Source organism: Petromyzon marinus, chromosome 40, assembly GCF_048934315.1.
Source record: "Petromyzon marinus isolate PM22_M1 ecotype Great Lakes invasive population chromosome 40, UKy_Petmar_22M1.pri1.0, whole genome shotgun sequence".
NCBI lineage: Eukaryota > Metazoa > Chordata > Hyperoartia > Petromyzontiformes > Petromyzontidae > Petromyzon > Petromyzon marinus.
In genome coordinates, this window is record NC_133706.1 from 9,689,584 (window position 1) to 9,700,770 (window position 11,187).

Consider the following 11,187-nt stretch of genomic DNA (forward strand, 5'->3'; position numbering starts at 1 on the left):
TGCCTCTGTTGCCTTCAACTCACGTGTGCCATTGCTTTTGCTGGCTTTCTATTTCATGGACATCACCATTCTTCTGACATGACCATTCTTCTGACATGACCAGGCCATAGCAGTTTGCATACCTCAAATGTTTCCTTTACTGATCGTTCCATCTTCAATTCAAACTGATGCCCTTCACTTGTTTACATCCTCAACTCCGAACGCATCCCTCTTCCCATTCCAAACATGCTCCACTCCCGTGCTTCTTTGTGCACTTTTCAGCTTTGATGCCCACACTTCCACTCGCAGTTCTCAACCCCATGGTGGTCACCCCAGTCAAGTAGTCTTGAATCAGAGAGCAATCGGGGAGGTGGAGTGGGGGTGGGGGGGGGGTGGGCACCATACTGGAGAGGTTGAGAACCACAGCATTTCACCGTCTCTTCCACAAGGCGAGACGCCCGGAGTGTTAGCTCTCGGGAGTGGTGGTGGCGATTTTTCTCAGGTTATGTTTATTCAACTGGAAGCTCTTCTCTTCTCCTCTCGCCCCCGTGACAAATGCACACCCACTCCACGTTGTCCTGTTCAAGCCTTGAGCTTCGGAGCCAGCACTTGGCTACGCAGAATGGCCTTTCAGATGAAGCATTCGCCCTGTGTATTTTCCTTTGTGAATGCATACCGTATTAGGTGCGTCGCTCGCACGCACGCCAAGCCTGCAGCTGTAATATCGCCTACCTGGGTAAACGCCATCGAATTGTAAAACGATTGCTGTTTATTCAAAGCGTGCGTAATTCATAGTGGTGCCCGTTGAAGGTAGCCAGTGCCAAGAGCTGTCCTTGGGATGGGCTGTGCAGTGAGAAGATTGCTACGTCCATAACAGACCTCGGGTTAATTGCAATTATAATGACAGCAGCATTGTGAGCATTGTGTTGCTGCAACGCGACCGTTGTTATCTACGGTGTGCCAAACAACGCTAACAGTGCGCCGTTGGCCACGTCGTGGGCAGCAGAGGACAGCGCGACGGCGTTCTTTGTTGCACTCCACAGCTGTGATCCCACGTCTGTGGTTCCTGCCTTCACCGACCCGTGCTGACCAGCATGGCCACGAAGGACAGTCGGATAGTCCTCTGCAATCCGCAAGCGCCTTGGTTAGGCACTCGTCCAGCAGTGGATTTACAAAAGTGCAGTACGTGTACTGTACTTGCTTTCTCAAATGATGATTGGATTGTGATTGCCGTTACAGATCTCACAATGACGGTTGTCATTGACCCAGGGTCTGGTTTTGCACCAATAAGTTTTGTCCTCGCTGTCGTTGTGCGGCGTGTTTGTGTGTCCGCAGTTCGCAGGAAGCGCATTGGGGTCCCTACGTCACCCACGGGCGTCTGAGCTGCGTGGTGGAGCCTTCCGTATCCACCCAAGGCCAGGCTGAGCCACGGGAATTTCGTTTTAAAATGTTTTTTTTTTGTAAACTCATCTCTGGTTCCGCTGCGTTGGCGACAGGGCTGCGGCTGACGCGTTTGTTGCAGCCAGAGAAATAACTCGCACGACGGCGGCTCTTCACTTCGAACGGTATCCCCCTCCCCCCTACTCCGTGCCGGTACGCAAATTTACTTTGAAAGCAACAACGAATGTCACATGCACAGCGTTATATTCATTACCCGTGCGCGGTACGCGGGCAGGTAATGAATATGGCGTAGCGAAGCAGCCGTTCTTCCACGTAGTGTGTTTGCGCCGGCGTTTGCTTGCTAGCGGTGTGCGTTGAAAGCCGAGTGTGTTCACGTGAGCTGTGTTTTAGCCACTGAGCTTGCGTGCGCAATTGAGATCGTCCTGGGGAGGAAGCGAATGTAGAATTTGCCGAAACAGGTCGGTGCTCTGCTGGTTATGCTTGTCGGGCACCTTGCAGCTGCCGTGCCCTGTAGAGGTAATTTAAGAGCGGCTGCCTATCCGACTGCGTGGGTAATCGCAGTTGTACCGTAAGCCAGCGCTCCCGACGTGTCTTCGGTTTGCACCGCGTGCCGTAAGGCGTGACATCCGACGTTTCGCCACGCGCGCTGGGGGCTTCTCGGGGAACCTAACTGAATTCTCAAATTCAGTTCCCGTTCGATCCCCCCAACGCGTGCAGCGCGGCGGCGGCGGACGTCGTTGCCGAACGGCGCGCGCGGTGCAACCCGAAAAGCACATCGGGGAACGGACGCGCTTCCGCTGCTAGCACGGATGGCGCGGCGGCCGCACCTGGCGCGGCGCATCTCAGGCCGCCTTGCCACTTGGGCGGCCGTGCCCCTGCCAGGTTACGGGTCTCGCTTGAGCCCTCCGAGGCTGAAATGAGGAAACGGAACATCCGTGAGCATCTCGACCGCATGGTCTGAGAAAGAGCTTAGCAGCTCCTCGGATTCCTCCGGTTTAAATGAAGATTATGATTCTGAAAAGGTTCTGTATCGTTTGCAGGCCAAGTTGGCCCTCGTGTTCGTTGACACGAGCATTCAAAACGGGACGTAGGCCACTGCGTCGGTTTTCGCCGTTGCGCTGCCCAGCCGTACCCGACGTGCTTCCAGGTCGTCATGCGTGTGGGGTGCGGCACGATGTCCGACGATTCGCTCCGAGTGTCGGGGGAGCGTTCTTCGGGACCTGAAGAACTGAAGAAAGCTGCCCAGCACAAAGGAGTGAAACGTCGGGCCCCGTCGTTTGCCAAACAACGCAACCCGAAAACACATCGGAGAGCCAGGAGGTATGGACTCGCATCGCTGATGCCGTGGGCCGCAGATATTCGCCGCACAAAGCGTTCACGTTTTATTCTTCTAACGTGCCCAGCGCTGTGGTTTTGCGTGGCGATTATCTGCGTTGCCCTCTCTCGATGACGACGCAAGCCTCGGCGCAGGATTTTCTCTCCGGTCGGAATTTACGACCCCCGCCTTCCAGCAGAGGCACGGCGGACGCGTCGTCGAGGGCCGCTTGGGTAGTCGCCAGAACGGCCGCTGGAGTTGAGATCTGCGTCCTCCCCATGGTGCCTCCGCCCAGCAGCGTCGACACAAAGCGTGGGAAGAAATGGCGAGCAACGACAGCGGCCGCGTCGTTTTCGTCCCGTGGGCTTCGTGTCTTTGTTGCTATTCATCAGTGGAACATGGTGCGCTAGCGTGCCGGGCGATGGGGCTGCTAACCGTGCAACCCCTTGCGGAGTGAAAAATCTTCCCCCGCCCTTCGTCGCTTGTCCCTGGTGGAACCGGCGCTCGCTCGCTCGCTCGGAGTCGCGATGTTGTTACCGACGTTGGTAGAGATGTACACGCGCCCAGCGCGTCTTCCTGCACAGTTGCTCACGTTTGCCAAATACAGTTCCTTTTAAAACAACGTCGGTTTTTTTGTGTGTGTGTGTGCGCGCCGTTGTTTTGCGAGCACCGGCTGAAACTTGAGAGCGAGCGGTGTTTTCCTTGAATTTGTGGAGCGAGGTTTTGCGCCGCACTTGGGGAGCGAAGGAGGAGGAGGCGGCATGATGCCCATCTTTATCCGCGCTGCCCCGCACAACAAACAGGATTTGGGAAACATCTTCACAAATCTACTCCAGATGTGCTTAAAGCGAGCGGTTAGAGGGATTGGCGTGGGAGCCCGGCCGACTCGTGTTGTTGTGCCGTGGCGCGACTTGGACACGTCCCTGCAGAGAAGCCCTCCTTTGCTCTCTCGGAAGAGGGCTCGCGTTTCACTGGCATTGTTCATCAAAACAAAAAAAAGAACGTGTGCTTTTATTCGCGTTGTGGCAACCCAACAATGTAATCGGTGCCAGTGTTTTAAAGTTGTTAGTCGCTGTGAAATGTCACGGTGCAAAGCACCAGCACGAATGATTTTAATACAGTACTGTATGTACCTTGGGTGTACAGTAGGACACATAGGCTGTGTACCGTACAACCGTGTATTGTAGGACACATAGGCTGTGTACCGTACAACCGTGTATAGTAGGACACATAGGCTGTGTACCGTACAACCGTGTATAGTAGGACACATAGACTGTGTACCGTACAACCGTGTATAGTAAGTAAGACATAGGCTGTGTACCGTACAACCGTGTATAGTAGGACACATAGGCTGTGTTACCGTACAACCGTGTATAGGACACATAGGCTGTTACCGTACAACCGTGTATAGGACACATAGGCTGTGTACCGTACAACCGTGTATAGTAGGACACATAGGCTGTGTACCGTACAACCGTGTATAGTAGGACACATAGGCTGTGTACCGTACAACCGTGTATAGTAGGACACATAGGCTGTGTACCGTACAACCGTGTATAGTAGGACACATAAACTGTGTACCGTACAACCGTGTATAGTAGGACACATAGGCTGTGTACCGTACAACCGTGTATAGTAGGACACATAGGCTGTGTACCGTACAACCGTGTATAGTAGGACACATAGACTGCGTACCGTACAACCGTGTATAGTAGGACACATAGGCTGTGTACCGTATAACCGGCGCCAGGTGGCTCGGCGGTTGAGCGAGCAGCTCGCGATCGGAAGTTTGCTTGGTCCTATCCTGGTTGGGTCGATAAAATAGCGACCACAATGTGATCAAGTCAACAGTGGTTGCCCTGTGGGTAGACTTGGCCGTGCCATAGGAGGTGAGCGCACCCTCTGCCCGTCTGAGCGGTACAGTCCATGCCTGCTGAGCGACTGGGTTGTCGGGCTAATCTTGTCTGGCGTGCATCGTGGTGGGGTGGTGTGGTTGGTGTATGATAGTGGGGTAGAAAGGGGTGGGCGGGTAGATTGGCGGAGTGTTCGGTGTGGTTAGGGTGAGATGGGTGTGCGGTGTGCTTGAATGGTGGGGGTGTTGTGATGTGGTGGCGAGAGGGTGGGGTTATGTGGCGTTGTGGTGTTGCTTGATGGGATTGTGGTGGTGGTGGTGGTCTTGGAGAGGTTGGATTTGAGACGGGTAGTGTGGCAGCGTCTCGCGTGATGTGGGGTGGTGGTGGTTTGGGTGTGCAGTGCTTTGATGGCGTGGTGGGGTTTGCGTGGTGCTGGGGTGTGCTGGCGGTGTGGTGTTGATGAGATGGATGGGAGACTGCGGCAGGTGTCGTGGGGGTGCGGTGTGAGCTCGCTGTGGCGGCACGTGACGGGCTTTGTAAGCCGATGCCGATTGCGCACCGCCTGACGTTCGCACTGCAGCAGCAGTAGCAGCAGCAGCAAGGAGAAGAAGTAAAACACCACGCGTCATTATTCACCAATGATTGCACGGCTCTAAAAATACGAGGGGGGGGTAGACCCCCCCCCCTCCCGCTCAGTAGCCTCACAAAATATGGTCATGAGTCGCCTATTGCGTTGCGTTTTTAATGCCCTCCATCAATTTCGCTCCTGTCCGAGGAGAAGCGTTGGATTTTTTCTTCTTACTCTCGCCTTTCTGGGGGGAAGTGCTGTGGGCGCAGGAGACCGGTCTGCTCCATCCGTGCATTCGGCCTCGGTGCACGGGGAAAGCCACCCCTAAGGGCCCCCTCGGGGTTTTCGAGCGACGCGCCCGCTGCGCCAGGCTGGCAGCGGGCGAGAAATCTGTCAGCCGAGTCGGTGGCTTTTAAAAGGCGCAGTGGGTGGCTGTTTTTTTTTTTTAAATCGTCTTACCGGACAACCAAGCGGTGACGCTGGTGTGCCCCCCCCCAACTTGGTGTGCCACACCCTTCCCCACAACCTGGTGTGCCCCCCCCCCACAACCTGGTGTGCCCCCCCCAACCTGGTATGCCACACCCCCCCCCTACAACCTGGTGTGCCACACCCCCACAACCTGGTATGCCACACCCCCCCTACAACCTGGTGTGCCACACCCCCACAACCTGGTGTGTCACACCCCCCCCCTACAACCTGGTTTGCCACACCCCCCCACCCACAACCTGGTGTGCCACACCCCCCCCTACAACCTGGTGTGCCACACCCCCCCCTCCCCCCCCACAACCTGGTGTACCATCCCCACCCACGCACCGGCGCTACCGGGGGGGGGGGGGGGCAGCTCTGTGTGTCCCTCGCGTTGGCACGCCGCTTGTGTCGAGCTCCAGTGGCGCGCGGTGGCTAGGAGATGTTAACTCCCTCGCCCGGTGTGCGGGAGGTCGTGGGTTCGATCCCGACCCTGATGACGCCTGCTGCTGTATATTTGGAGTTTGCGCATCGCTCTCTCTCTCTCTCTGGTAACGTGGATTTTTTTCCTGGTTCTCCGGTTTTTACCTCCACGTGTAGAAACGTGTGTTTAGAGTATTTGTTTGCGGTTATAAATGTCCACATTGATAAGCCACTTCCGTAGGGCTATTATTTTTGATAGCCAGGTCGCTTCTGAAAAGGAGCTATATAGCTCAGTGGGCCTTACCTGGTAAAATAAAAAAAAATGAGTTTAGGTTTAACTCTTAAAGGGAACACGCCACTGTGCTATGGAGTGTGCAGGCGGTGGAACTGCACTGGGACCTATGGGCCGGTGGGGGGGGGCACACAATCAGCGGACTATGAATTCAGGGGTGAGGTGGACAGGGCCCATGAAAACCACGCTACATCACTGGCGCTCGATGGTGTTCCTCTATAATGGGGGCCGCATTCTGTGCGTACTGGGCATCTGTGAAAATAAACTCCTTAAAAATGTTTTTAAACGGTTTTATTTTATAGTTGCACTCAAATTAAATAACTCGATTGGACAACGGGAAGTGGACGACATCTTGATTACAAGATTTGACCACGACATAACAGAGGAATGAAGTTTAATAACTTTTTTCACAACTTTGTTTAACTCACCGTGGAGAAGTACGTCAATGATGCGGTTGCTGCTCCCACATCAACGCTTACTTGAATTAATTGCTTCTGTAACTCGTTGACACGGAAGCAGGCGCGCCTGAGACACGTGGCGCCTGCTTGTTGGGCGAGGCGATTGCAGAGTTTAGGGACTGCGGCGTTTTTGACCTACCCAAATAAATATTGAATTAATAAGCCGTCCATACAAAATGTCCATTGCTTTAAAAGAGCCAATGAATTGATTATTTGATGCCGATTTTGATACAGGCATGTATTGTCACCGGATCTGAGTACGTGTGCAAAATTTGGAATAGATTGGACAACGGGAAGTGGACGAAATGTAGATTACAAGATTTGACCACGACACAGGAGTCAAGTTAAGTGAAACCATTGAACAAAAATATCTCGGCACTGAAAATGAAGTGCACCCACGAGGAGGAGAAGGAGTAAATAAGTAATATAAAAAAACTTAAAAAAACACGCTTTTATGAAATGGAAGAACTCCACGACTCCAGGAAGTGGCCCCGAAGCTTGCCACAACGTAAGGGGACCGTGGCCATTTACAGCCAACGTCAGTTGAGCGTGGACAATTAGACCCAAGCCGATGACATAACCATATACAAAATAATGTTTAAAAATATACATTTTTTATGATAGAATATAGTATTGTTATCAGTATGACATAAGTATACCAAGTTTGCAGTCGATACCACATTGGGAAGTGGGTTAAAATTGAGTTACAAGATTTGAGGATACAACAGACAGTGAGTTAAAAAAAAGCGTGTAAAAAGGAATAGGACACATCCGAGCGCAAGAATGAACTCGGGTTTGTGTAAAAAATAAAATGTAACCCTTCTTTATTTGTTAGCAAATCTAAGGTGTGCAATTGCAGTGCACCGATCTATCTGCCCACACTGGCGATGTTTATTTACATCCGTCATTGAATAAGAGGCTCTGGGTACTCCGCGCTTTCACTGCATTGGCTGTGCAGAAAACGATGCCCCCCGGGGGAAAATGCTTGCTAATCCTCACCCCAGCGCCGTTGGTTAGCGCTCACCAATCCAAGCGACATCATCCCTCGCCGCTATTTTCATGCTCTTATATGGCACCAGCGCTAAAAAAAAAATTCTGGCGGCTTTTTGCAAAGTAACGAAAATAAAAAAAACCCAACAACAAATAAATAAAGATAATTTTCTAAAATGTTCTTTTAAGGACCCGCACAATTGCCTGCGGGCGATTCAGCGATAATTGATAGGGGGTGGTCCTAATTTTAGTGGGTTAGGAATCCAGGCCCGAGACCTTGCCTGGCTGATTTATTTATGGCCGGCGTGATTTACACTCCCTGTAACCGCACCGCGGTCCAAAAATAGCCGTCTCAGAGAGACACCGTCAGCGGCTCGCTCACATCTCTCGCAAGCACAAGTCCTTTGTTCCACAACGAAAACCAACTGTGCCTCCCTTTCTTCCCCAACCACCCACCCACCCACTCATTCCATTCTCGCTTCGCTCTTCAAGTTTCGCGATAACATCGCAGTGCTCCGCTGCGTGTGGGGCACTCTCTCGGTGTGAATACAGTGCGGTTGAAAATACGGTGGCGGCGTGTGAGTTTAAATCCCGCGGAGCGCCGTAATTAATGGATTTTCAATCGTCCTCAACTGCCTCGTCTTTTTTTGAGGTGCTCGCGAATAAGGATCCGCCAAATGGACACTTTTCCCCGTCCTTCCTTGGCTCAAGACGCCGAGTAAACGCCAGCATTTAAACCCTCGTCCCTCCACCGCCGATGACGGTGGCTCTGGGTGAATGCGGTGGGATTGATGGAGCGCGCGGTGCAAAACGGGCCGTGCTGATGGCGGTGCCGTTGGCTTGGGAGCCCCCTGCTGTGGGATGGAGGGAGATGGCACCCCCTGGCCCTCGTGCCGACAGCCACCACCGGCCGCTCCAGATGTCCGGATGTTCCCCTACAGTTTTTCAACACAATTGGTACACCCGTAATGCAACGTGCCGGCAACCTTGAATCATTTTTACTTTTAATACAAATGAGTATTTAATAATGATTTGTTTGCTTACTTTGAAGGCTTTGTCTGGAACCAGTAGCATCACGAGCGTGGGGGCAGTGGGTGCCTTGGTCACCCCCTGGCGGCCAAAGCTACGAGTTGGGGCCCCCTTGACAAAAACCGGGAGCTATGTGTACAACAACAGCGTCAAAGAACACAAGCTTATTTAAACGCCGTTTAATAGAACATTATTTTTTAATGAAAATTCATTTATTTAGGGTCCACATTTGATTTCAAATTAATCAGAGCGGTAATGTTTGGCTTCCGCAAATTTTCGCGAATCAAATATTGGGGCCCTCGCCAGACCGATTGCTCCACCCCCTGAGCTGATAATATCGCTTCTACGCCACTTTCCGGTGCTCAATATCTATAAATTGGTAACTAGTTGCGTGCCAATCTAAAACAGCTAATCGGGAAACATTAAAAAACATGTAATTATCGAGACTCCATGGTGAAAAGTCTATTCTCCAATTCTTATCATTCACTGTCTCCCTCGCCTCACGATGTATATGCTATGATGAAGAGGCATTGCCCAAAACGTCGCCTATTATATATAATTATTCCTTTGAAGGCCACAGTGTTATTGACTTCGTTTTCAGTGTGTTGTAAATTGTCCCTTTGCACCACTGTGTGTATGTATGTTGAACTTCGTTCACATCGTACGTAACTAACCACGCTGATCGGAGGTGCTGGGGAAGGACAACACAACACGAATAGCAGTTCTTATGAAATACGTTTTCAATGTAGATGCAGAAGTGTATAAAGCTCCAGCGGCTTCCTAATGTGGGAAGCGCGTTCCAGACAGCCGCAGAGGCGCACTTTCGCGGATTGCAGCGACCCTCTTTGTTTGATGGCAAAGCAAAAGAAACCCCACAATATCACCAATAACACCAACGCGATATCACCAAATATTTTTTTTACATACGCAAGGGTTGTAAAACAAAATGCATAGAGGTAGTTTTAGAATATATGCCCTATTTTCCAGATTATGGCCGTGGCTTCAAGCACGAAGGCTGATTCTACCGTCGCCATCCCAGTACTGATTAAAACGTCAGCTCCTCCGTGCGAGCGCGTTCGACGCGGCGGTAATTCGCGAGCATTTCTTCCTCCCTTATCAAGAAAAGTGGACGATTTATTCCCTTGTGAATCGCGGGTCTAATTGGCTCGCGTACCAAGCCCAGGTTTAAAAAGCCACTTCATGATTACGCTATTGATCGCCCGCGTCTTTAAAGGGTCTGAAGCACAAATCCAAAATCACGGGAAACTGACCCGGCACAAAATGTCTTTAATCATACCCTGACTCTACCATGGTCTCCATCCCCTAATTAAAACAAAAAAAAACGTTGCTCCCTTTGTATTTGAGGCCTCCCCTCTTCCCCTCCCAACCCACTCCCTGCCACCACCGCTCTTCTTTTGGACCGTGAGACGCTCCCGTCGATTTGTATAATTGCCGCAGTGCCGGAGGGTTAGGCGAGAAAGACTGATGTCCTCGAGTCTCTTGTCTGGTCGATGCCTCCCCAAGTCCTCTCTTCGTGTCGCACACTGTACGATGATCCCCGCGCACCCGGAGATAAACATTTTGGAGGAGGAGGCAAATGCTTTCGGGAAATGACATCAATTGTTGAAGTGTTCATGGTTTAATTGTCAACGTAGATGAAATAAATAAATACGCATCGACAACTATTAATTGTCTCAACACGTCGACTTTTCGCAGATGATATTACTATTCATGTTTTCTTGTTGGGCTGCGTAATCCGCGTCGTGAAGACCCCTCTGCTACTCGACAAAGCAAATCGAGTTAATTGCCACGTGATGTGCAAGCGTTTCACGCGCCAATTATTGTTTCAGCTGAAGGGTAAATCGGAGAACATTTCTCGCAACAAAATTCAGCAATTATCCATTTGAGAATTATTAATCAGATTCGTCACAATGGTGTTATTGCTTTTGCACCACTGCCAACGCACGGCCGCGAATTATAATATGTATTTCCTGTACAATTTTACACTGATGAAAAATATCTCAGAAACGTTATCGGACCTACAAGGGGGCGCCTAAGAATTCTGGGGGGGGGGGGGGGGGTTGCCCTCTGGGCTACTCCACCCCCACGCGCGCCATCTGTACCACTCCCACCCCCCCACGTTGCCTCTCACACCCGTGGGTCCCCTCCCGCACGAAGTGCACCCCACACCCCCACATACACCGCCGCCCCACCCCCCTCATCCCACTGTCAACCCCCGCCAGCCCCGCCCCTCCATCAGCAGCAAAGACAAAGATCCCCCATATAGCCTTGATAAGACTATTGGGGCAAGTGCTGTTAGCGAGTAGCACCTATGAAGGCCGGCACGGCACACGAGGGTGCGGGTGGCCAGCACCACGCCCGGTCCCAGTTGTAACGTTTACACACCGCACCAG

At 51.8% G+C, this 11,187-nt stretch overlaps 1 protein-coding gene across 1 annotated transcript in view; it reads left to right on the forward strand.

Annotated features, from left to right (window-relative positions):
• Nucleotides 1–3,317, forward strand: part of LOC116950604 (tropomodulin-1-like) — a 29,949-nt gene extending 26,632 nt beyond the window's left edge. The window contains exon 10 of the mRNA XM_032968509.2: nucleotides 1,315–3,317. Within this exon, the coding sequence (XP_032824400.1) occupies nucleotides 1,315–1,361 (47 nt within the window). The 3' untranslated portion in view covers nucleotides 1,362–3,317. The remainder of the gene's footprint in view (nucleotides 1–1,314) is intronic.
• Nucleotides 3,318–11,187: the final 7,870 nt, after the last annotated feature.